The sequence below is a fragment of the Leucopleurus acutus genome (genome assembly GCF_964270905.1).
Source record: "Leucopleurus acutus genome assembly, chromosome: 4".
In the NCBI taxonomy this organism is placed as follows: Eukaryota; Metazoa; Chordata; class Mammalia; order Artiodactyla; family Delphinidae; genus Leucopleurus; species Leucopleurus acutus.
In genome coordinates this window covers 119,095,004-119,121,748 of record NC_139146.1, presented here as the reverse complement: position 1 = coordinate 119,121,748, position 26,745 = coordinate 119,095,004, and the positions used below count along the sequence as shown (strand labels likewise).

The 26,745-nt window shown below is 36.3% G+C and overlaps 1 protein-coding gene across 1 annotated transcript; it reads left to right on the top strand.

Moving 5' to 3' along the window:
• The first annotated feature begins 450 nt into the window (after window positions 1-450).
• LOC309961541 (microtubule-associated protein 9-like) lies at window positions 451-26,745 on the top strand. Its single transcript, XM_082838961.1, is given in 15 exon segments — window positions 451-537; window positions 2,346-2,493; window positions 3,237-3,321; window positions 4,402-4,716; window positions 10,775-11,004; window positions 18,230-18,323; window positions 20,047-20,187; window positions 20,190-20,281; window positions 22,063-22,133; window positions 23,151-23,319; window positions 24,179-24,186; window positions 24,188-24,263; window positions 25,912-26,073; window positions 26,188-26,333; window positions 26,512-26,745. Coding segments are annotated over 14 exon segments (1,815 nt in total). The 5' UTR covers window positions 451-537; window positions 2,346-2,418; the 3' UTR covers window positions 26,663-26,745.

The following is a 26,745-nucleotide window of genomic DNA, read 5'->3' as shown; positions in this document are numbered from 1 at the left end:
ACTCCTGAGCCTGCAAACGTCTCTGTCTTGCTATTCTGTCCCATCTGTCAGTGCACTAGTCCGTTAGTACACTACTGCGATTCACAGAACTTCATGTCTGTAACAACTGTGGCAAAACGAACGATGGATGTGCTTTGTGCGGCTGAAGATCCTAACTCCACTGACAAGCGCCAGCTCTCAGCTCGCAGGTGGGAGCTGGACAGGTCCTGTCTCCTAGGTAATGACTGAAGCACAGGCGGCCTATAAAGCACCCTTCTCCCCAGACCCACAGGGCTGATGTCATTTCCTTCGTCTGGGCGGTCGCACCAGTGACACGGCGGGCTGTAGGGCGGTGTTATGTACCCGAGAGACCTGCGGCGCGGTATGTCACTTCCTCCCGGAGACGCTGTTTCCTAGCAACCGCTTCCCACCTGCGTTCTTAGTACCGCCTGCTCGCTCGCTGCAGAGTTGGTCTCAGAGAGCAGCCAGGCGCAGGCCCAGGAGAGGGGCCAACAGCTGGTTCCTCCGGTCGCGGGGAGACATCCGCAGAAATGCAGAGTGAGTACAGACCGCGGGACTTGGGGGTTGTGGAGAATCGGGGCGGAGGCGGCGCTCGGCTGTGCACCGACGGGTGCTTGGTCGGCGACACGGGGCAGAGCGGGCAGGGACAGGGGGCCATCTGGCCGGGCCGGAGCAGTCCCCCGCCCCGCGCTGCTGAGGGCGGCGGGGAGGGTGAGCAGCCTCTGCCTGGAACACTGGAAACGTCCACAGGACCATTTAACAGAGATTTTAATGCAGTCCATCGCAGAAGCTTCCTTTTTTTTTTTTTTTTTTTTCCCTCGGTACGCGGACCTCTCACTGTTGTGGCCTCTCCCGTTGCGGAGCACAGGCTCCGGACGCGCAGGCTCAGCGGCCATGGCTCACGGGCCCAGCTGCTCCGCGGCATGTGGGATCTTTCCGGACCGGGGCACGAACCCGGTCCCCTGCATCGGCAGGCGGACTCTCAACCACTGCGCTACCAGGGAAGCCCTTTTTGTTTTATCTAATAGTATTTCAACACTTGTGAGAGGGAAGAGTGGCTGGAAAAATATCACTATTTACGATCTTTTTCTTTCCCAGCACTGCATGTAAACTTTTTTTAAAAAATGGTGATGTTCTTAGTTATGTACACTAATTCCCCTACCTATGAACCTTCAAGTTGCGAACTTTAAAAGATTCGAACCTGCGTTCTCACGTCCAATCACGTACGTTAGTTCACGTGTATGGTGTACACTGTCACGTGTGTGCGTCCTCTACAAGTGGTTGTACTTTTGTGTACTTTACTGTACAGTACTGTATAGGGCACAGTAGTTCAGTATCTTTATTTCAAGCCCAGGATGCCCGGAAGCAAGAGGGTAGATAGAATTGAATGCAGCCAGGAAGCAGAACATGTGCCATCAACGTCAGGCATGAGTGAAATTGGCAGCTTGCCCTCCGTCTCCTATTGCTGACAATCCTTCAACTCTGCCATCTCCCACCTCCTCTCCCTCCTCCAGTCAGTAACTCTTCTTGCCTGTTCACCTGATGCCGGCGCCTATATGCTAGTTGTTGTACTGTACTACTGTTGGGTACCTAGGCTAAATTTGTTGGACTTACGAACACATTGGATTTACAAACACAATCTCGGAATGGAACTCATTGGTATGTAGGGGACTTCTGTACTTCAGGGGTCCCCAACCCCAGGCCGCAGACCCCTGTTAGGAACCAGGAACCGGACCACACAGCAGTGGGTGAACGGCGGGCGAGTGAGCGAAGCTTCATCTGCCGCCCCCCATCGCTCCCCATCGCTTGCATTACCGCCCGAACAATTCCCCCCACCCACCATCTGTGGAAAAATTGTCTTCCACGAAACTGGTCCCTGGTGCCAAAAAGTTTGGGGAACGTTGCTGTACTTTATGCTGACAGTCGTCTTCTTGGTAGCCTTTTAAATAAGTATGGCTGTTTTGTAGGCTATATTATACTTTTTGAATGGAAGAGAGGTGAAAAAGTTTCTATTTTAATTGGCAACAACCTATTGCACTCATTATTTAAATGAGTGCAATAATTGTAAAACTTATTTAGGATAATAAAATAATTGTAGAAATATTTTTGGATAACTTCAGTTTGAATTTTATTTTTCTGAAAACAAGTTTGATAGTAGAATTTGCTTTTTCTTTACAAAAACTCTGTTTATTATTCTGCTACTTAAAAGTGAAGATATAGCTCAATGTTCATATGATGCTTTTCTGGTTTTTGTTTGGCTTTGGGGGCAGGGAGGGAGTACTAAGTGTAGTAATGGAAATTTTCAAGCATGCAAAAAAGTCTGATGTGTTTTTTATATATTTCAGCCACCATCAGAGGTTGAATTATCCCTATCATTTGTTAGCCATTTTTTAAAATTAGAGAATTAAAATAAACACTATGTCTGATGAAGTTTTTAGCACAACTTTGGCATATACAAAGAGTCCAAAAGTCACCAAAAGAACTACTTTCCAGGTAAAGTATTTTTATTTTGAATAATTTTAAAAGTTAAACACTGTATTGGGAATATTGGACTTGAAAGTGCTTCTGTTCAATACAACAGTCCTATGTAAAGCTGGAGTAAATCTATGTTTCTTTTGAAATTTTTCAGATGATTGTATTTGGGCTCCAGTATTACCAACTCTTCTTTGTGGCTTTAAGACTACCAAACTAAACTCAATACTAGATTCTTAGTATATTAAAAGTTAAATTAGTTTTTAAAAGTTGAATAGCAGTTTCTAATTGCCATTTTCATATAAAAAATGTTTCCCCCCGCCCCCCGGTGTAACATTATAACATTTAGGCTTTCTCTGTCCAGTCACTACAATTTTGAACTCAGCCTCTAAATTTGCAGTATTGATTACATCTGTTAACAGCAATACGCTGAAACAAAAGATCATAAAGAATACCAGTTTCTTCCATAATGCCAATTTATAATGAACCCTAAGTTGAGTCCTTCGATTCATTTGCTTGGTGTTGTCTGTCTTCTTTAATTTAACCCAAAGCTCCATGAGGAAAGGAATTGTCTGTGATGTTCTGCATTGAGTCTTAAGGGTTGGGTGCATGGCATAAGGTAGGCTTTCAGTGAATATCTGTTAAATGAATGAAACCTAAGTTTTAAGGCAGTTATTAATCAAGCATTATTTGTTTAAAGAATTAATTCAATATATGAGACCTCCACATTTGGGTAGAAATTGATTTCAGTTATCTCATTTCAGGATGAACTAATAAAAGCAATTACAGCTCGCTCAGCCAGACAAAGAAGTTCTGAATACTCAGATGACTTTGACAGTGATGAGATTGGTATGTGAGAACATGGGAAAGTAAACCACTTCTCTTATTTTTGCTTCTTTAGTTAGGTTTAGCCCAACCCTGCAAAAAAATCACTATGTTAAAATAATACCTATGAATTCACAGGTTTTAGATCTCCAACTTTTTAATGAATAAAAAGCCACTCTTAATTTTAAAGAAGTTGTATGATTGTCCTTGGTTTTTTTCTGAATGTATGTATGAAAACAAAATTTAACTGACAGCAGATTTGCTTGTTTGTGGTAAACCATATTGGAGATAACAAGTTCATCTTTAAGGTCAACCCTATGAGGTAATAACTAGGGCCCATAGAACTAAACTTTGTGCACGTTAGGATCACTTTTATAATGCTTTTTATAAATCAAGGGTTTTTTGGCTATGAAAGGGAATCAGTTTAAAAAACCCAATATATCAGTATTGTATGGTTAATTTGGTTTCTTTGGATTATGTAAAATATTAATATTTTACATTTCAGGATAAACATACAAAATTCTAAACTTGAAATTCAGTGTTTTATACTTTCAGTGAATAACTCTCAATGTTCTCTGTAAAAGTAATCAGAACAATAGTTAAATCATTGCTTTATAGTTCGGTTAAGCATTCTTTATTATTCTTCTCATAGTAAAATCTAATACTGTGGTATGGATGGAATTGCATTTCCAAAATTTTTATGAAAAAACATTATTAGCAAATTCTTCCATTTACAAATATTGTTGGTTTTATGAAGTTTTTGATAAACAAAAGAAAAGCTTTACAGTCCAAAATCTAATTTAAATGTCCCTGGCTGATTATTACTTTGAAGAAATTTTGAAGGAGTTTTCTCAGAGCAAGCACAGTGCTTGGCTTGACAAACTATTCATACTCGATAAGTATGTTTTGAATAAATTAATGAAACAGAAATTTTTATTTTACTAATGCCAATAAAACCTGCCAAAGTTCGCTGTTTTTTAGGGCTGCAAATCTATTCACAGTTGTAAATTCATTTCCAGTCTTTAAGGTAATCTTTTTGATTGATGTAATCTTTAAAACTTTAAAATACACTATTGAAAATATTTTTTCTCTTCTGTTTTTCAGTTTCCTTAGGTGATTTTTCTGACACCTCAGTAGATGAAAATTCAGTTAAGAAAAAGATTAATGATTTTCATATATCAGATGATGAAGAAAAGAATTCTCCGAAACTGTCTTTTTTGAAAACCAAGAAATCAATCAATGATGTGAGGATAGATGAGCCAGTAGTCTCTACCAAAAATGATGAGATGGCGCCTGATGGTGGTAAAGGCATGATTGTAAATCCCTTATCTGAATCTCAAAATAAACAAGAAGTTGAAAAAGAGAAAATTAAAATGGAAACGAAACCTAGAATTCTTCTAATCAAAAGCGCATCTTCAGGTAATTTGTTAGGTTACTGTAATTGCATTTCTTGAAAATTTATTTTAAGATAATCACAAAATACTTTTATATGGTAGCTAATAGATTTTTTAAATTATTTATTTATTTATTTATTATTTATATTTGGCTGCGTTGGGTCTTCGTTGCCGCTCACAGGCTTTCTCTAGTTGTGGAGAGCAGGGGCTACTCTTCGTTGCAGTGCACAGGCTTTTCATTGCAGTGGCTTCTCTTGTTGTGGAGCATGGGCTCTAGGCGTGCGGACTTCAGTAGTTGTGCTGCATGGGTTGAGTAGCTGTGGCTCACGGGCTTTAGAGCACAGGCTCAGTAGTTGTGGTGCATGGGCTTAGTTGCTCCGTGGCATGTGGGATCTTCCCAGACCAGGGATTGAACCCGTGTCCCCCACATTGGCAGGCGGATGCTTAACCACTGCATATGGTGGCTAGTAGATATTTAAGAAAAAAAAATCAGACTTAACCTTTCAATTTTACAGATATAAATAAAAATAATAGAACTGTAGAGAAAAACCATAATTCTGATGTCCAGTTGTACGTTCAGTTTTATATCTCTGCTAGTGCCTGATAGCTGGCCAAAGTACCTTCAGTTATCCACAGCTGTGGCTCCAAAGCTCCTGGGTCCAACCGTGCTTAGGCCTGTGAGCTCCAATTTTGTTTTTAGCAGTGGAACTACAATGGAATCCTTTCTAATCCATTTCACACTCCAGACATCACGGTTATAGCAGCATTGGGGCTAGTCCTTAAAACAATAATCATTTCCATACAGCCATTTGCCAGAATATTTGTTTGGCATTTGTATATTTGAAGGGGGTGGTGGAGGCAGGTGTTGTTGCTGTCATTGTTTAAGCCTCCAGATTTTCCTTAAGAAAAGAGAATCTCCATTTGGTTTCTCTGTTCCTCAGGAAAATCCACTAAAACTCAATTTTCTGTGGGGATGTTCCTGGTGTGATTACAGTAGTTTCTTCACAGTTCTACTGAGCTCTGTGCATAGTGCAGCAGAGATGGAGTGAAGCAGGCACCAACTGCTGTGACATCCCCTGGGCTGTCACGCAGAAACAAGGGCATAGAAGTTTAAGGATTTGGAGTCTTCCAGTCTTTTTATGTCCTATAGAAAAAATAGTAGTTGATGCTAACCTTCACAAAAACCTCTTTCCTTCATATCATCATTAAATATGGTACTGGTAAGTATTTCATACTTTACATAATAGCACTGGTAACCTTAGGCAAAGCTATATTTCAGACACTCCTTTTTCCACCCCCACAATTCCTTCCACTTTCAAATGAGGAGAAGATACAAGCAAGCAGGGATACTAGGGGAAAAGCTACTGCAAGTTAATTATGTGTGACCTCAGCCGTAGGGTAAGCCTCACTGTCTTCATGAGGAGGGGGAGGAAACCTGCTCTCCTTTCCTACAGAATTGTTTTAAGAATCTACTGAAGTATGTCTCAAACTATAAACTTCTACAAAAGTGTAAGCACAAGGCCTAATGAAACACAATTAACTTGCTAAAATGTACCTTCCCAGTGTACTGAGTAAAATCAAAAATGGAGAGAAGGGAAATGTAATCAAAGAGTGAATAATCCATTACATCACCATTTCCCAAAGTATGTTCCACAGTTTGTTCATTGGTATTGAGGGGAAAACACAGAGTTATAGGAATTTTAAACCAATTTCTTTATGAACTTCTTGGAACTGTTAATAAAGACATATACACGGTGAATCTTCAAGAAAGAATATGCAGTGTTTCCTAGTCTTAGTTGAGTTTAAAAACCTATTTTTATGGATTACGTTTATCCTATTTGTCCTGATTCTAAAAAGCTTTTCATTAGGTTAATAAGAAAATGTGAGCATGTTATAGAAGCTAAAAATTAGTCTGATATAGATAGAAGTATATAATTAGAACTTTATGGTAGATAATCAGCAATAATCCACCCATTTAGTATCTTTTTTAAAACCTGTGACAAATTAAAATAACTAGAGAAATACTGTATTTTGACCACAAGATAGCTCAGGATTCTAAATGTGCAATACTGTATTTTTAAACAATCATTAACCATTTGCAATTCAGTATATGTAGGATAAAAAAATTACCAAAACAAGTAATCATTTACATTTGATTGTAAAATAAAACATTTTGATAATGTATAGATGTATTTTTTTTTTCTTTCTGAAAACTTGATGATGCTTCTGGAAGTGGAATTTTGGTATAAAATATATTAAAATCATTATTCCTAGGTTATTCAAGTTGAAGAAAAAACTTGAGGCTGCTGGTTAGTGCCTGGCATGTAGAATTCGTTAAGTATTTGAATGTTTAAATGAATAATTCATTCATTAAAGAAGGAAAGTGGTTAATGAGCTTAGCTTTATCCTTCTCTAAATTTTTAGACTTTTTTTTCTTATAGAGTTTAGAACTTAATATTTTTAATGTGGTGAGATATTGCTGAGTATCACTTAATGCTTTCTAAAAATATTAGAACCTGAAAGTTTCCTTTGTTCTTGCTTGTCTGCTGTAACTAGTACAATAATCAAACTCTTTCACTTCTATCAGGTAGTGGTCACATTGGTAGTGATTGTAGAAAGTAATTTTTACAGGTTATGCTGTTTTTATTTTAACTTTAAAGCAGGAGAACCTTGACTACATTAGCATTGGAGTCTGGGTGCTCCTGCTTTAATCCCACAAACTAGAGTTTATGACTATGGGCACATGACGTCTTTGTTCCTCATTTTATTTACCTGTAAAATGGAGACAATATTTGAACCACCACTAGGGGTTTGAGGCAATTAAGTTAAATTCATGTATTTGAAGTGCTTAGAGCAATCTTGGCATAAATTAAGTACTCTATAAATGCTTTTACTATTCATTTTATTATTCAGCATTTGTTCATAAGCAGATCATCTTATTTATCCCACATATTTATTGTGGGTACGATATGTTTCACTGTTACAAGCACTGTGATAGTAGCTATCACTGTGGCATTACAAAGACTTAGTATCAATCCTCCAATACTGTCTTAGGCTGTTCGGGCTGCTGTAACTGCATACCACAGACTGGGTAGATTATCACCAACAGAAACCTATTTCTTACAGTTCTGGAGGCTGGAAGTCTGAAATCACAGGGCTCATATGGTTGGATAGGGCCCTCTTCCGGGTTGCAGGCTTCTCATTGTATCTTTATGTGGTGCAAAGGGCAAAGGAATTTTGTAGAGCATTATTTTAAGGGCATTAATCCCATTCATGAAGATTTTACCCTCATGACTTAATCACCTTCCAAAGGCCTCACCTCCTAATACGTCACTTTTGGGGTTAAGATTTCAACATAAGAATTGGGTGGAGACACAAACATTCAGACCATAGCAAAGACTTTACAATTTGGTGGGAAGGTGTATAAAAGGTATAGTAAGAACACAGGAAAGTGGGCATCTAAATTTACCTGAGGGCGTCAGGGAAGGCTTCCTAGAGGAGCTGGTGTCAATAGCTATAACTGACAAATAATAATACCTGTAGTCAGGACTCTCAGATGCAAATGACCCAATTCAAACATCAGTGGAAAGAGTTTATCGCTGTGTTGAGCATGGATGTCAGAAGTCCTTGCTTTAGGTGTGATTAAGTGTAGAGAATCGGTATTTCTATATCATCAGGATTCTCTCTTTTTACTTTTGTCCTCCCTCCCTGACCCTCTCATTCTCTCCTCCTGCACTGTCACTGCCCCATTAATTCCATCCCTTGGTCCATTTTTCTGTCATTTGGTTTCTTTGTCTCAGACAGCCCTTCACTTGGCAGCAGAGAATGCCACTAGTGGTCTCTAAATCACATCCTTCCAGCTCCATGGCCTTAAAGTCATATCCACCAACTCCAAGTAGAAAAATCCTGACCTCCTGACTGCCTGCTGTGGTCAGGGGAAATGAAGTTTCTGTGATAAGCTGCACAAGAAGGAGAGGGCTACATCACATGCCCATCATTCTCACTGAGGTATGGAGGAGATATTTATTAACCCACAGAATCACATGGATAGAAAGGAGGAGAGGCTACCCAAAAAGAAAACAGGAGTGGTGGACAATCCAGAACAGGAAATGTCTATACAATCATTGATATTCATTGAGCACTTCCCATGTGTCAGGCACTGTGTTGTGTGCTTTGTATGTATTATCTTACTCAAGTCCCATGAGAACTTTAGCAAATCTTAGCTAATTCTACCTATAGGAAAACTGGGGTGTGTGACGGTTATCTGATGCGTGTAAGTTTACAATGCTAATAAGTGTCAGAACAAGATTCAAATATGAAATATCTGAAATAGGCAACCCCATACAGAGAGTGGGTAGAATGGTGGTTATGAGGGGCTGGAGGGAGAGAGAAATGGGAGTTGCTAGTCAACAGATGTAAAGTTTCAGTTATGCAAGATGAATAAGTTTTAGAGCTCTGCCTTTTGGCATTGTGCCTTTAGTTAATAATACTGTAATATGCACTTGAAAATTTGTTAAGAGGGTGGATCTCCTATTAAGTGTTATTACCACAATAAAAAAAATGACTCAAAACCAGGCATTATACAATATTCTGCTTAAACTGAGGTTCCAAAGACAGGCAAGCATTTTTCAGGAGGAGAAACAGGAAGTGGACATCCTAGGCAGAGGGAGAGCTTGGGTGGCAAGCTCTGGTGGCAGGAGGCATGTGGCACAGCTGCAGAAGGACAGTGAGCCCAGCATTTCAGGACGGATTACTAAGTGGGTGTGTCAGTGATGAGGCAGCACAGGTAGCCAGAGACAAAACCATGAAACATTTTATATTGTTCAGAGGCAATGAGCTTTTTATTCTGTAAGACTGGCTGATGGGGAGCCATTGAAAAATTTTGTGGAGAGGAGTGATGTGATCTGATTTGTGTTTTATAAATATCACTGAGGTAGTAATCTAGGCAAGAGTGGATGAGGAACTGAGAGTGGGGATGTAGAAAGTGGGATAAATGAGAGAGAAATTTAGCAAGTAGAATGGATAGGGTATTGTGATTCTTTGGATTTTGAGGGAGGAATCTAAGATGACTCTTGGATTTTGGATTGGACATTTGACCAGAGTTTAGGACATACCTAAAATTGGTAATGAAACATTTATAGTGGTTCCAATTACCTATGGTTGTAGAATCTTCTAGCAGGATTTATAACTCGACTTATAGATAAAAAGGATAAAGGTATTAATTAGTTCAGTTTTGAAGTTTCATCAGAAGAATACATTGGTAGAACAATGGAGAGATGGATATGTATAACAGGGAAAATTTAGGGAAAAGTTCATGGAAAATGTTTCTTATCATGTTTTGAGGGCTGGAAGTATACCAGCATTAGATTATTGTTTTAAACTTAGAAGTGATGAAATAGTAACTGAGAAACTTTAATAACTGCTGGAGAGGTTTTATGGACTCAGAGAACAGCAGCTCACAAGTTATCCAGTTGTCTGTTCCTCCTTCCAGGGATATTTGGCTCTTCTACTCCCTGTACTGACATCATCTTTATACTTGAAACAGCACTTACCTTTGTCTTATAATTTTGTTTGTTTAGAATCGTCTCCTTTCCCAACCTCTAAAATTCTTGGACAGGGCCATTGCCAGTGTCTTGATTCTGAGGTCCGTTAATGTGAGTGATGTGTATGGGGCCTGGCAGCAGATACTCAATAAAGGTTTTGATGGATGAACTGCCTCATTTTATAAAGGCTGAAACTGAAGCAGTTTGGTTTTGTTTGTTAAAAAAAAATTTTTTTTAATACTATGAGAGTTGATGAGTTTACTCACAAAAGTGAAGTATACTAGTTACTTCCAGGATGGCAGCCACTAAAAAAAAATTATTTGATTATGAACTATCACCTACTTGTACTTTCTGGAGTTCTGTGTAGAGAAGGGTGTGGGCTTCTTCTAGACTCTCCAGGATAGAAAGCCAAGGTGCTTGGGCACAGGAGGGAAGTGTGGTGGCACCTGTGGTGTAGGAGAAGCCATAGTCATTTTAAAAATGTATTTTTTAGTGTATTAAATTTTATTTAATGCATTAAAACATTGTATTTTTCTGCAGAAAATAACAGCAGCCTTGAAGCAGACAACCACTTTAAGCCTTCACCTCGGCCAAGGAGCATGTTGAAAAAGCACAGCCACAGGGAGGAGAAAGACAGGCTAGGAGAAGACAAAGACACTGCCCTCCATGAAGAATTAGAGGCATATTCTGCACCTTCATTCCTCCCAAGGCTGAATGGCAGACAACCAGAAGCTGAGAAAAATGCATTCTCTGAAAACCTTGACCCTGAGGTTAGCGCTACTGCTAAACTGTGTTTCTAATTCAGGTTTTTGCATCTGATTATGAGAAAAAGAATACTTGTGTGTGAGCGTGCATGTGTGTATGTGTTACATGATTCCTTCAGCAATTGATAAGGAAATAATTTTAAGTTTTTAAAAATACATTTTATTGGATCTAAAACTCAATTGTAAGATACAGCAAAAATACAGCATTATTTTATGTACTGCTAAGAAAGAAGAAAACTGCTAAACTGTAACATACGATGCATCCAATTTCAGAGAAAGTAAAATGTGAAAAAAACTTGCCTTTTTGGGCTTCCCTGGTGGCGCAGTGGTTGAGAGTCCGCCTGCCGATGCAGGGGACACGGGTTCGTGCCCCGGTCCGGGAAGATCCCACATGCCGCGGAGCGGCTGGGCCCGTGAGCCATGGCCACTGAGCCTGCGCATCCGGAGCCTGTGCCCCGCAACGGAAGAGGCCACAACAGTGAGAGGCCCGCGTACCGAAAAAGGAAAAAAAAAAAAAAACTTGCCTTTTTGAATCTATGCAACACTTTAATTGCAAGAGTTTTTATTTACATATCTTTGAATTGTATAATTTATGGCCAATGTCATTTTATTCATTTGGTTTTAATCACTCAACAAATGTATACTGAATGTTCACGGCACAGTCCTGTATTTTTTGGGATATACCAGAAGGGATGTAGATGTGATCCTTCAGGACTTCATCAGGAGTTTACTGTGTATTGTTATTAGGGAAGAACACTTGGCCACCTGTCTTTACATTTCACTATGGTTAGAGAAGTTCCACCTCACATTTCAGAAGGGATAAGTATGGGGAAGAACATTCCTACTCCACAATCTGCTTGAGCAGATCAGAGAAAAGGAACTAAACAGTACTGGCTAAGCTTCTTTCTTCTTCTCCTGACTCCTCTGTGTTACTGATGTGAGAAAAGATCTGCTCCCTGGGAGGTGGTACAAAGGCAGACAGAGGAAGTCCTTTGTATCACAACTAAACAGAAGAATCTCTCCAATTCAGAAGAATCTCTCCAATTCAATGAGCACAGTAGGCTCTGATTCCACTCTTATCCTGCAGGTTAGCTTTACCAGAAAAGCTGGCAATTTGATATAAGTCTGCCTGACTTCAATGTGCTATGTCCTAATTTGTTCTGAAAATCAGGTGACGAGAGGGTGTTATCAAAACCAAAAAATTATTTTATGTTTAATAAAATCATCTGGTCAAGTGGATATTGTGTTAGTTCACTGTAGCTGCTGTAACAAATTGCCACAAACTAGATGACTTAAAACAACAGAAGTTCTCTCAGTTCTGGAGGTCAGAAATCCAATATCAGGGTGTGAACAGGGCTATGTTCCCTCTGAAGCCTCTAGGGAAGAATCCTTCTTTGCTTCTTCCAGTTTCTGGTGGTTGTCAGAAATCTTTGGTGGTCCTTGGCTTGTAGCTGCGTCACTCCAGTCCTTGCCTCCATCAACCCATGGTCTTCTTCCCTGGGTCTCTGTGTCTTCCCTCGCTTTTGTCTAAAACAAGACATCAGTCATTGATTTAGGGTCTGCCCTACTCCAGTAGATTCTCATCTTAACTAATTCCATCTGCAAACACCTTATTTTCAAATAAGATCACATTCAGAGATTTGGGGTATACATGAATTTTGAGGGAACACTATTCAAACTGGTAGTGATACCTAACTTTAATTGCTCTTTGTGATGTATTCTATATCCCTTGATTAAAGAAAAAAGTATTCCTAAACTTTTTAAAGTAACATATATTATGACAGAAAATTTAATTGAAAAATATCTACCCATAATCCCATCACCTAATGACAACTATATTCATTATTCTTACTCCACTTTTGGGCTGTTTTTCTATACTTGTTTTTATAATATTTGTCATCTTAACATTCACAATGTTTTGTATCATGCTTTTTGGTTTAATCTCTTAACATTAGGTCATGACGTGTTTCCATGTTGCCGGGTGATCTTGAGACTATGTTCACCTTAATGACTATAACATAGCCCATATTGTAGAGCTATTATCTTTGTTGGGTATTTTAGATACTTCTGTTTTTAATAGTGTGAATTTTCCTTATTCCTCATTATAAAATTTTCCTGACCATGCTCTGAATCTTCTTTAAGCCCACATTTTCAGGGATTTCCCATTTATTTTTTGTCCAACCCTTCTCTCTCCTATGTCTATAATCTTTGGCTCCGGAAGAGTCTATTTTCATCCACATTCAACTATGCTGAAGCCTCTTTAACTTTGTATAAGCTTTCACATGACACTGCACTTCTCTCCCTATTGCCTTACCTTCCTGCAAATGTCACAGCTGGGTATCGAAAGGGTGACATTTTCTTTCTCGCTACAACCTCACTTCCCACCTTTCATTTGTGTGTGCGTGTGTATGATGATATATATCTATGTTTATATGTTAAATTAACTCATTATTCCTGGGATAAAATCTAGTCCATCATAGTACACTATTTTTGTGTGGGATTTGATTTTTTAATATTTTGTTAAGACTTCTACATCAATATTTATGGAAGTTGACTATAATTTTTTCCTTATAATGTTGTTATCAGGTGTGAGTATCATATGAATTGGGAAATGTCTCTTCCTCATTTATTTTCTAAAAGTTTGTTTGGTATGAAACCAAAAGTTTAGTATCATTTTCCCCTTAATTGAGAGAATTCACCAGCGAAATTATCTGGGCCTAGAATTTTCTTTGTGGAGAGGTCTTTGACACTAAGTTTGATTTTTTTGGGGGGGGGGGTAAATATTTGGTATCCAGATTTTCTCATCAGTTTGGTAATTTATGTCTATTTAGAAATTTATCCACTTTATCTGAGATGTTGAATTTATAAAGTTGGTTGTGATATTCCCTTATCCTTTTGATGACAGTAAAATTATCATGACATTCCATCTTTCATTTCTAATATGTAGTTTGTGTTTTCTGTCTTTCTTGTTAAATTTTGATAGGCATTGCTCAGTTCTGTTAAAACTTTAACTCTGTTAAAAGAACCAGTGTTGGCTTTGTTAGCTTTCTCTGTTGTTTGTTTCCAATTTCATTGATTTTCACTCTTTATTATTTCTTTCTTTTATTTTCTTTGGGTTTAATTTGCTTACCTTTAAGTTAGAAAATGTGTCCATCCATTTTAAGCTTTTCATCCTTTCTATCAAAACCTTTGAAAACTATAAATTTTCCTCTAATGCACTGATTAGCAGCACTCAATTTTTTTGATGCCATTTATTTTCATTATCATTCCTTTAAATACATTTTCTAATTTTCCTTGTGATCTCTTTTTTGGCCAAATGGTTATTTTATGGTGAATGATTTTATTTCCACATATTAGATCTTCTCTAGATATATTCTTGCATAAATTTATAATTTAATTTTATTATGATCAAAGAATATATTTTATATGAATTCACATTTTTTTTAATTGTTGGGTTTTTTTTTTTATGGCCCAGACTAAGTGTGTCTTGTGAAAGGTTTCATTTGTATTAACAAAGAATGTGTGTTCTGCAGGTGTTAGATATAACGTTCTGTAATTTCAGTTTGGTCAAGATGGTTGGTAGTGTCATTCAGATCTCCTTTCTTACTGAATTTTTGTCTAGTTGATTTGCCATGTACTAAATAGAGTGTGTTAAAATCTCCAATTATGTTTGTGAATTTCTCTGTACTTCCTTTTTGTTCTGTCAGCATTCCATGACTCTGTAATTAGACACATACACATTCATCATTATTAGTTCTTGACCCTATTTAGCCCTATGAAATTTTTGTATCTCTGGTAATGCTTCATATCTTGCAGTTTGTTTTGCCTGACATTTCAACATTTCAGTATTTGCATGGTATAACTTTTTCCATAATTTTCCTTTCAAACAATCTTTTTCTTTAAATGACTCTTGTAATAGCAGTTTGGTATTACTTTTTTATCAAGTCTGACAATCTGCTTTTTAATTGCGATCTACTTATGAATCCATTATTCCATTTATGAGTGTTTAGTCCATATACTTTTTTTAATAAATTTATTTATTTTATTTTTGGCTGCATTTGGTCTTCATTGCTTGCACGGGCTTTCTCTAGTTATGGCAAGCAGGGGGCTACCCTTTGTTGTGGTGTGCGGGCTTCTCATCATGATGGCTTCTCTTGTTGTGGAGCATGGGCTCTAGGTGCACAGGCTTCAGTAGTTGTGGCTCTCGGGCTCAGCAATTGTGGCTCACGGGCTCTAGAGCACAGGCTCAGTAGTTGTGGCTCACGGGCTTAGTTGCTCCATGGCATGTGGGATCTTCCCAGACCTGGGCTTGAACCCGTGTCCCCTGCATTGGCAGGTGGATTCTTAACCAATGCGCCACCAGGGAAATCCAGTCCATATACATTTAATGTAAGTACACTTAGGGCCAATTTGTTGCTGTTTTTTTTCTATTTATTTTATCTATTTTTTTTAAATTGAAGTTGTTCCTCTATAACTTCTTTCTTGCCTTTTTATTCAGAGTTAATCACATAGGTTTTAGTTTTCCATTAGTTTTCTCTGTTGCCTTTTGACTATACCTATTTGCGTTATATTTTTAGTAGTTGTCTTATGGATTACAAAATGCATCTATAAATGATCACAATACAGTTGACACTGTATTGTTTCACATTTAAAATAGAAACCTTGTAACAGTATAGTTCCATATACTCCCTCATCCATCATGCTGTTGATGTCATGTATATTATACCTACATATGATATAATTTCCACAACACAGAATTATAACGTTTCTTTAAAGAGCCTTTTAAACTTTTTTTCTTAGACTTTTTTTTTTTTTTTTTGTGGTACGCGGGCCTCTCACTGTTGTGGCCTCTCCCGTTGCGGAGCACAGGCTCCGGACGCGCAGGCTCAAGTGGCCATGTTTCACGGGCCCAACTGCTCCGTGGCATGTGGGATCTTCCCGGACCGGGGCATGAACCCGTGTCCCCTGCATCGGCAGGCGGACTCTCAACCACTGCACCACCAGGGAAGCCCTGTCTTAGACTTTTAAAGAACTAAAAGAAGAAAAGAATAAACATTTATAGTTTTCTTATATATATATACCATTTCTAGGGATCTTCATTTCTTCCTATAGATCCAGATTACCTTCTAGTGTTATTTCCCTTCAATCTTAAGAACTTATTTTTGCATTTCTTGGTTTGCCAGTGATCGATTCTCTCAGTCTTTTCTTATGTAAAACATATTCACTTTATCTTCATTTTTGAAGGATGGCTTAGTTGAATATACACTTCTTGGCTGACAGTTTCCTTCTCCTATCCCCAGCTCTTTATAGGTTTCCATTGTTCCTGGCCTCTATTATTTCTGTTACGAAATCAGCAAAAATTTATTTTGCTATCCTCATTATACAATGTTTTGTTTTTTTCTGGCAGCTTTCAGAATTATTTTCAAGGTTTAGTCTTTTTTCTTTGAATTACAACAATTTGACTATGAGGTACTTAGGTGTGGTTTTCTTTATATTTATCCTGCTTGGGTTTTGTCAAGATTTCAGGATTTGTAAACTGATATTTTCCATGCAGATGGGAAGTTAAAATTTTTTTCTGTTTTATTTTCCTCCCTCTTGTTTGTAATTACATGTGCATTGAAATTTTTGATATGTCTCACTGATCTCTAAATTTCTTTCATGTTTCTTTAATCTTTTTTCCCTTTGTTTTTTTAGATTGAGTAAGTTGTATTGTTCTGTCTTCAAGTTCACTGCCTTTTTCTACCATTCCTGATCTGCTGTTAAGTCTATCAGTGATTTTTTTTTTAATTTTAGTAGTGTTCAACTCTAGAATTTTGATTGGTATTTTTTGTATTTTCTGTATCTAATAATAAGGTACCCTATCTGTTCAGCCACTATGTATATATCTCCTCCTAAGTGCTTGAACATATTTATAATCCCTACTTTAAAGTTCTTGTTTGCTAATTGCAACATCTGGGTCATCTCTGGCTTGGTTACTATAGACTGCTTTTGTTGTGTTTGTTTTCATGAGTATGTGTCACCATTTTTTTTTTTACTTATTAACATTTTGATTGACTACTGAACATTATGAATGATATGTTGTAGAGATTCTGGATTCTGTTATGTTCCTCTGAACATGTGCTCTAGCACAAAGATATTATGGCTAGACAAATTCCCAGCTCTGTCTCCCTTGCCATGGACATTGACTGAAATCTCTGCTTAGATTTTTCACTTTCTAGCTACTGTGATTTTACAGGACCCTCTGAGGTCTTTCCCATGCCATGCATAGATGATCCAAGTGTTTGAGGTGGATTTATATGCAGATATTGGGGTTCATGCCTTCTGCAGCTCTTCTCCAAATTTATTGCCTGATCTTCTAGTCCTAAACTCTATCTTCTGACCCCTCAAGCCAGCTTAGTAATGCTGCAGCCTTCTACTAAGCTGCACAGTTGGGGGAATTTCCTCAGGAAAAAGGCTACTAACTTGTAAGTTTCCTTGGGTAAATCTTCCCTTCTCAGGGTAGACTCCAGTGTTTGAGCCCTTCTGCCATCTGCCCAGATGGTTTCTCTCTATTGCTTTTGACATATAATTTTCTTTGTAAATATTATGGGAAAGAAAATTAAAATTTATTATCTATGCAACAAAATCAAACTTCTTACATTATAATATCATCACCTTTAGACTAGAGTATTATTCTATAAAGAGATGTTTAATTTATACACAAATATAATTACTTCATTTCATATATAATAATTATTTTAATTCAGATATAGGAATTTTGAGGAAAACTAAAGTGTATGAAATCTATGTAGTTTTTTATCTAAAATATTTGGAAGTAACTGTCTACTTGGTTTTATAAATTGCTTTCATTTGGTCAACAAGTAATATTTGTTTGAAACTAAGGGTTTTTACCTACTATTTCCTTTATACTTTATAGGAAAATATATACTTAGAGAAAAACATGTCAAATATTTACCTTAAATATTTCTGAGATTTGATTTTAGAGCAGTAGGAGTTTTGAAAACATAGAGGTTTCAGTTAAAGAACTGGAATAGCTCTTAGTGACCTATTGATGATCAAGATATAAAGGCTTGAAAGTAAAGCATATTATAACCTCCTTTGACTTACTTTTGGTGTTTAGCAGAAAACTAATAATGCAGATTTCAGAGTTATGAAGTAGTTTTAATAATCCTATTGCCCCCCACAAATCTTGAGAACTAAACTTACTAGTAAATACATTTTCTTTAAATAGGATGCATGGTTAACAAGTCTATCATCATCATCCCTTAAAGAAAGTCTCGGAAATTCCTCTTCACCAGTATCTGGGGAAAAATCCTCCATCACAGGTGATTATATCAAATTATTCTACCTTATTTTATTTATGAACTCTGTATTGCTTAGAATGCTATTTGTAAAAGAAATAATACTTTACACAGTTATAGGAACAATATATGTTTGTGTTTGCCTGAGTTTTAATCCCCAAAATACAATTTATTAACCATGTGATTGTAGATGCAGAACTTCATCTGTCAATGCCTCAATCCCCCAAGTTATAATAAGACCAATCTCATAAGGCTATTGTGAAAATTAAGTGATACTATGCATTTTAGCCACTAACTCAATTCCTGGCACAAGTAGAGTATTCACTAAATGTGAGCTATTATTATGTAGGCGTTGCTGCAATAGTCAGCATAATGGTTAGGTGAACTTTTAGAGTGAGACTAAGCTGGATTTGAATCTAGGTACAACTACATGAGAAAGTAACTAACCTTTCTGGCCCTGTATGTTGCTCTTCAAAATGGGCTTAATAAGAGTAGGGTGGTTGTGAGAATTAAATTAGTTTTAATACATGTAAAGCATGTAGAACAGAACCATCGTTAGCACATAGTAAGTGCTATGAGTAGTTAAAGTGAGTATGAGTAGTTAACATTGTTTCTTTCCTTAGTCTTATGACATATAACTTAATGAGAGCTAAAGGCATAGCTGTTTTTAAGACTGGGATGTATAACTTATATTTATTAAGTGCTTACTATGTAGTATAACTTTTGTCATATTACGGATGAGAAAAACTGAAGTGCAAAGATATTGGGAAACATACCCGAGGTCAGTGATGGAGCCATAATTTGAATCTTTTGCTCCAAAGTCCTTGTTCTTTTCGCTGAGTACTTTGATTAGCAGCTCTAAAGAATCCATTAATGATACTTTGAATCATGAGTAGTCTCCAAATATGAATGTACAACTGGAATTATAAAGTGATATTATATCTAGCTTACCTAGATATAAAATGAGTTCCCCAGAAATGGCTGGAATGAAAGCCTCATAATTAAAACTTTGACAGTAAAGATACAGGTTGGCCAGTAGGTGGATCCTAGTAGAACTGAAAGTTGGTGATCAACGCAGAAAGCACTGATTTTCTGTTGAACATTCTAAAGTGTGGTAGAATCAGAATAATAGAAGCAATTCTGTAAAAGCAAAACTGAATCCTCCATGCCAGAGCTTAAGCCTGTCCCTTGAGCACTGAGAGGGTAAATACTAGGCCTTCCTTTCCTGCCCTTTTGGTATCAGAGGCAACACTGCATCTTAGTGGGAGTAAAACTCTAAAGGATGGCTTTATTCTTTGTGTTGTGGCCTCTTCTAGAACTGCATTGATTCTTGGTCCTCTCTACACCTGTACAATATTATAAGTGCATTGCTAGTAACTGTAGTATCTTAGAAATCTGTGCCTCTTGCTCCAGCTAAGAAACACAGGCTTTTGAATAGAATAGATATTGCCATTTCACTTACTTGGTTTATACACCAACAAGGGCTTGTGGCATGTCTATGGTTTAGGGTTGTTATTCCATTTTCTAAGGTGTGTCAAATGCTTTAGTAGATTTAGTAGCCATTTTTTCTTTTGTAGCTCACTTGGGAAAAAAGTTTATTCAAGTTGAATATGATAGTTTTCTCCATTTATTATTTGGCAAGAAAGAGATTATAGACAGTTTTCATTTAGCAGAAAGCAAATGAATCTGTTATCCACCTTATTAATTCAGAAGGGAGATTTAGTTCTGTTACTCTGTCACAAAATAGATCAGAATGAAGAATGCACTGAAAACCATAATTCCTTGAAATCAGTTGAAAATGAAGAGAACTCAGTTTTGATAGACTTTGTTACTACACTTGAGAAACCCAAGGAAAGTCAAGTGACTACTGATGACCTTGAAGAAGAAAGGAGAAAGCTGAACTGATTATGAATGGTAACTTAACAGTTGATGATCCACCACTGTTTCAACTTCAGAGTATCTTATGCACTGAGTCTGCAAAGGTATTTATATAAAATTGTACCTTCTATACTACAGCTTAAAATTCAAAATAGAACTTTTAAATATTTTATCTTCCATGTTAGGTACATCTGAATTATTTGTGGAAATAATGGTATTATACTGTCAAGTGATTCTTATTCAATAGAATTTTAACTTCAGGGAAGGTTTGCAGTGAAAATAATAAAACCCAACATTTCATTAAAAGTTAACAGAAGTATATGATCATAATATATTTTTAAATGTTTCAGAAATACATACCCAGAAGTGGGTATGTTTCTGTAGGTCTTCATGTTATAAAAATGCAGCTGTCTGGAATAATTTCTAAGGTTTTGAGTTAGTGAAGGATATTCCTTTGGATATCATTTTAAAATATTTTATAAATTTTAATGAAAATCTTTAAGAAAAGTTTATTAGCATCCATACTTATTTAAATGGATGGACAGGATCATTATCAGGAATATTATTATTATTACCTTGAGAACCAGATTTGTGATATGTAGGATTACTTGTCCCTACACTACGTTGCACCAGAGTACTATACTGTTAAAATTTATGGGGAGCATTTTTAGTCTTTATTTCTCCTAAATTTTCTTTTTTGTGTGTGTGGTATGCAGGTCTCTCACTGTTGTGGCCTCTCCCATTGCAGAGCACAGGCTCCGGACGCGCAGGCTCAGTGGCCATGGCTCATGGCCTAGCCGCTCCGTGGCATGTGGGATCTTCCCGGACCGGGACACGAACCCGTGTCCCCTGCATCGGCAGGCGGGCTCTCAACCACTGTGCCACCAGGGAAGCCCTATTTCTCCTAAATTTTCTTTATGTAGTTTCTTCTGCAGTTAATTGGTGGCTATGTATACTTATTACTAGGGAAGATAACAGCTGAAAACTTGTGGTTGAACAGGACTTTTATAAACAGAGTATTAAATTTTTATTAAATTTTATGGAGAAGGTTCATTAAGCCACATTCCAGGTATATTGTCCTTAACCAGTTTCCTTAGGAAAAAGCTCTAATGCCAAGTTAGGGATGTGTTTACATCTGCTCTCACTTTAGTGTTAGCACCCATCTGTCCGTGTAAAGTAGAAAAGTTATTCCTTAAAAGGAAGAAGGGTATTCTGGAATTTATAGACAGGTCTTAGAAATGTTTAACAGAGGTAATTCTAAATTAGAACAGGTGATTTATATATAACAAGTAAGATTATAGCATATTTCTTTTGAATGAATCCTTGGCTTTATTCTTACTCTCTACTGAGTGATCTGAAGTCTGATTAATCATTCCCCTCTAAGGTCTCTTTGTTGGATTCTCCCCATGGAATAAAAAGCAGACTCCTCACCACTGGAGATCTCATACGATTCTTCCCGGACCTTATACTCCTCAGCTTGCCCTGCCATTCACTGTGCCTCAGCATCTTTCACCTTTTTTGGTTTCTCAAAATTATCAAGCTCTCCATAGAACATCATGTGGCCCTTTGTTATTCATCATTTGTCTGAGCTCTGATGTCGAGCCTTCAGGGAGGCCTTCCCTGACCAAATTCATTATTGTGGCTCGTCAACTCCACTCTGTCACTGTCACTGGACCCTAGTTTATCTCCTTCGTGAGTGACATTAGTTTACGTGTTTATTGCCAGTCAACCTCCCTAAAATGTAATATCCTTGTTTGTTCCTGGTGCCAGCTATACTTGACACATAGTAGATGCTTAAAAAACATCGATTTACTGGAAGATTGGCCTCTAAGTCTAACTGATCGATACAGTGAGTAATCCATCTTTGGCTTTTTCTATTTAATAGAAAATAATTCAAGATAGAAATATGAAGAATAAAAAGTCAACAAATAATAGAGCATCCAATGCATCTGGCAGGTAATAAAGTTATCATTTTCCATCAGTTATGGGTTTACATTCCAAGAAAACTAGTTTTAGTTTAACTTCTGTGCAATAAATTTCATTTGGTGTTACTTAATTTTCTTCATATGAGAAGAATGAAGTAGTTACTTCATGGTAAATCCCCCTAGTTGAATATATTCATTTATAAAAAGGAATTGATTAAGGATCCTCTATGTTCTACATTGCTCCTGGGATATAGTTTCTTTCTCCTATTTTTCCTGAGACAGTAGATATACAGTGGTAATAAAGCTGAAGTCCAGCATTCACCTTCTCTATTAAATGTCTTTGTCCAACACATGAAAAATTGTACTTTAAACTTAGAGGTTCTATGGACTAAGTTGGTTTATTAAAATGATAAGAATTCATAAATGCTATTCAAAACCTTCTGAATCTTTTAAATTATCATTAGTCAAATATAACAGGGGTCAGCAAACATTTTCTGTAAATTCGTGAGTTAGGACATATGTCAGGTCTTGTAGGCCATATGGTCTCTGTTGTAACTACCCAGTTCTGCTATTGTAGCAGGGAAGACACTGTTGGCATTATGCAAATAAATGAAAAAGCCAGGGTGCAATAAACTTTATATACCAGAATAGATGGGGGGCCAGATTTTCCCACCAACCCTGAAATAGAGGTTACTAGTCTAACTTTATATTTAAGATGGTTTATGTAGCAAAATAACATAAGAAACTATTAAAACCTACTTATTAATATTGTCTTTTCCCATGTAACTTGAGTCCATGTTTGTTAAAAATGTTTTAATTACAAAACCTTAAAAGAAAAATTGCATTGAAGCTATATAACTTTAAGTAATAAAATTTAAATTAGGTTGAATAGGGGTCTTTGTATACTAAGAACACATCATTTTCAAAGTAATTATAATTTATTAAATTATAATGTAGTTTTCAAATATAGTATTTGCAAAATCTAATGAATCTGTCTCTATCAAGTGGAGTTGTAATAGTTTATCTTGATTCATTTGGATCTTTTCAGATTAGTGACCTCTGAGTTCTTAAGGAAACCTGGTTCTCTAAGGAGAACTCCATTGACAGTTCCCACTTCTCACTATTTAGGGACTTTGAGAGTCTTGGACCAAAAGCCCTCACAGAAACAGAGCACAGAACCTGCCAGAGCAGATAACATAAGGGCAGCTATTTATCAGGTAAAAAGGAAAATATTTTTTTAAAAAATTAGAAGAATTAATCACTTACATAAGGTTTGTTTATCAGGAAGTAAAATGATCCTGTCAGAGATGATGATTTAATGTTTAATTTATTTCCTTTATAATACCTGAGCAATCCAAAGCTTTTTTTTTTATATGTATACTAAATTATCTCCTTCTAGGCTTTGTTTAACTGATCTTAGTTGTTTTTAAAGAAAGAGAATATGCCATGGCAATTGATAAAAATACAGCAAAAGCAAAATGTAGTTGAGGTACACCTATGTTCTATACTTTTTCTCCTTTAAGTTTATATAGTTATGAACAAAAAGGGTTTTAATTTTTTTTTCTTTCCTAAGACTTTCTGTATTTGAGTTAAACTTACATAGAAGAAAGCTGTCCTAATTTTTTCACAATTCCAAAAAAGAAGTCTTTTTTTTTTGTCTTATTTGTTGTACAGAATATAGTACACTTTGGAAAATTGTCCATGTGAATTTCCGAGAAAAATGTTAGTATATATAGTTGTACAGAATATAGTACACTTTGGAAAATTGTTGTACAGAATATTGTACACTTTGGAAAATCGTCCACGTGAATTTCAGAGAAAAATGTTAATATATGTAGTCATTACATTACACATTATATTACACATATATAAATCATATATACACACGATTTTCTTAATTCTTGCTCATCTTTGCATATTAGAATATTATCAGAAAAAGAATGATACTAGTACATACAAAATCTATAAGTTTTATGTTTTGCTTTTTTAAAGTTTTAATCATATATTTCAGAAATAAGAATTCTAATTCATTTGCAAAACTTTGAATATCATATAGCCTTTTTCTTGTTCCCACAGGAGTGGTTAGAAAAATATTTATTTACATGAAATGCACAGAATTAAAAGAATCGAAAGTGAAAACTTAAGGATTCAAAATGAACAGGTATTCTGAATATAGAAGTAAAAAATATTCTGGATTTTTAAGTCAGTAAAATAGTCTGAATGTTTAATATTTTTAAATCAACTGATTTTTAAATGGTGAAATAAATTGTATATAAAAGAATTGATTTCTGATTTTATTTCTCTGGTACTTTATACATTTTTAGTTTGATATAAGTATAACTGTTTTACATGAAAACATGGATACACAGAGATTTTTATTATTTATATGTGAGCAATAGCTTTGGCACTACTGATTATGAACTTATTTTTTCTTGTGACCATGTACCTATTTCATTATTAAAAATTGACTTTGATATTACAACTTAGCCAGGAATATAAAGGGTCATCAGACATTAACCTTCAGTTTTCCCCTTTTCTATCTTGAGTTTTGTATGTATCTTCAAGACCAGCCTCTACCTGAGTATTTGCCCCTATCCTTCCCACTGACTGGAGCTGGGCTCTCATTTCAGTCTCTCCTGTACTTCACCTTCTGCCTCTAACTCCTTCCTACAACATGGTCCAGTTCTTTCCTATCTTCTAAAGTAAAATCCCTGAAAAAAACAAAAGAAAATAAAAACAACCCTTCATTGTGCTTTTTTTTTTTTGCAGTATGCGGGCCTCTCACTGTTGTGGCCTCTCCCTCCGCGGCATGTGGGATCTTCCCGGACCGGGGCACGAACCCGCGTCCCCTGCATCGGCAGGCGGACTCTCAACCACTGCGCCACCAGGGAAGCCCCCATTGTGCTTTTAATACTACCATGGATAGAAACATATTTCCCCAGCGCACAGCACTGTGTGGAGCAGCCCTGCAGGGGACGTGCCTGGACACTGGCACTGCCTTTGCAGCATTATCTGCCACAGTCAGCGCCAGACACCTCATTTGCTCTTCACAACTCAGTGAGGAAGCTCATACTTTTACTTCTAAATTATGTTATCTCTATAATAAAGCTTTATATCATTTAATGCTAAGCAATATTTTATAAGGCAAACATAGAATATTACGGGATTAGATTGAAGTAAGTAAAGTAATAACATACTTGCTATATGTTCACCTACATATTTTCTAATCTGGCACATGTTTTCAACACTTGGGATATGTTTATGCAGTAAGAATTTTATGCTCTGATGTCAGTCAAAACTCAGGGTTAAAGCACAGATCTGTAGTTTACTGTGTGACTTGACCAATTTACCTTACTCTGACAGGCCAGAAAGTTAAAGTTAAAATATCAGGAAAGTTACAGGCCAGAAAGGTAAAGTATATAACTTTACCTTTCTGGCCTGTAACTTTCCTGATATTTTTCTTTTAGTGCAATATTACATTATGAGCACTTTGCAGTACCAATTAGCCTTTTGCAGTTTATTTTCATAGCATTTGTTCAGTATACTTCCAAAAAAAATTCCTTCCCATACATGGTAGTAGATCAATATCTGATAAATGTTTAAGAAAGGACATTTTAAAATGCAGTGAATAATTCAGATAACATTCTTTATCAATTAACTTCTCTAAATCTATTTTAAATAGATTGCTTTGAAACCTAATTTGATGAATATGAAGGGAATTAAAAAAATGAATGTATGTATATCTATATCTATCTATATTTGTCTATTTATACGTATACATATTACTGTCTATTATTTTTCCAAAATAGAAAAGAGCTGCTAAGAGAGAAGAAGCCTTAGCATCATTTGAGGCCTGGAAAGTCATGAAAGAAAAGGAAGCAAAGAAGGTAGCTGCAAAAAAAAGGCTTGAGGAAAAAACCAAGAAGAAAACTGAAGAAGAAAATGCTGTGAGAAAAAGAGAAGCACTGCAAGTATGCAATGGTTTTGAATATCTTAATTATTTTTAAAATATTTGAAAATTAATGTAACTGTGGTTTTACTATTTTATTATATTCACATTAAATAAAGTAACTGAACTTTTTCAGTCTTTAGAAAAATGGAAGGAGAAAAAGATGGAATATCTTAAAGAGAAAAGTAAAAAAGAGAAAGAATATGAAAGAGCAAAGAAACAGAAAGAGGAAGAAACTGTTGCTGAGAAAAGGAAAGATAACGTAACTGCTATTGAAAAATGGTAATCCAAAATAATAAATGTTTTGATAGATCTTAAATTAGTAACACTTTAGGCTTTTCTAAAATTCATTTACTTGAATGTTACTAATGCACTTAGTCTCATTATTGCAAAGACACATTAGGGAATCTTTATTATATATTCTCCTTTAACTTGCCAGTGTTTTGACTATCCTACATAGGAATGAAAAAAAGGAAGCTGTTTTCAAGGAAAAGGAAAAAGAGAAAATAAATGAGAAAAGAAAAGAAGAACTGAAAAGAGCTGAGAAAAAAGATAAAGATAAACAAGCTCTTGATGAAAATGAAAAATGGCTGGGAGGTGTTATTTGTTAATGCACTGTGTCTTTTAAATGTACTTGTTCTGACTTTTCTGTCCCTAATTCTAGTTCTATTTGTCCCATGCCTACTGACCATTT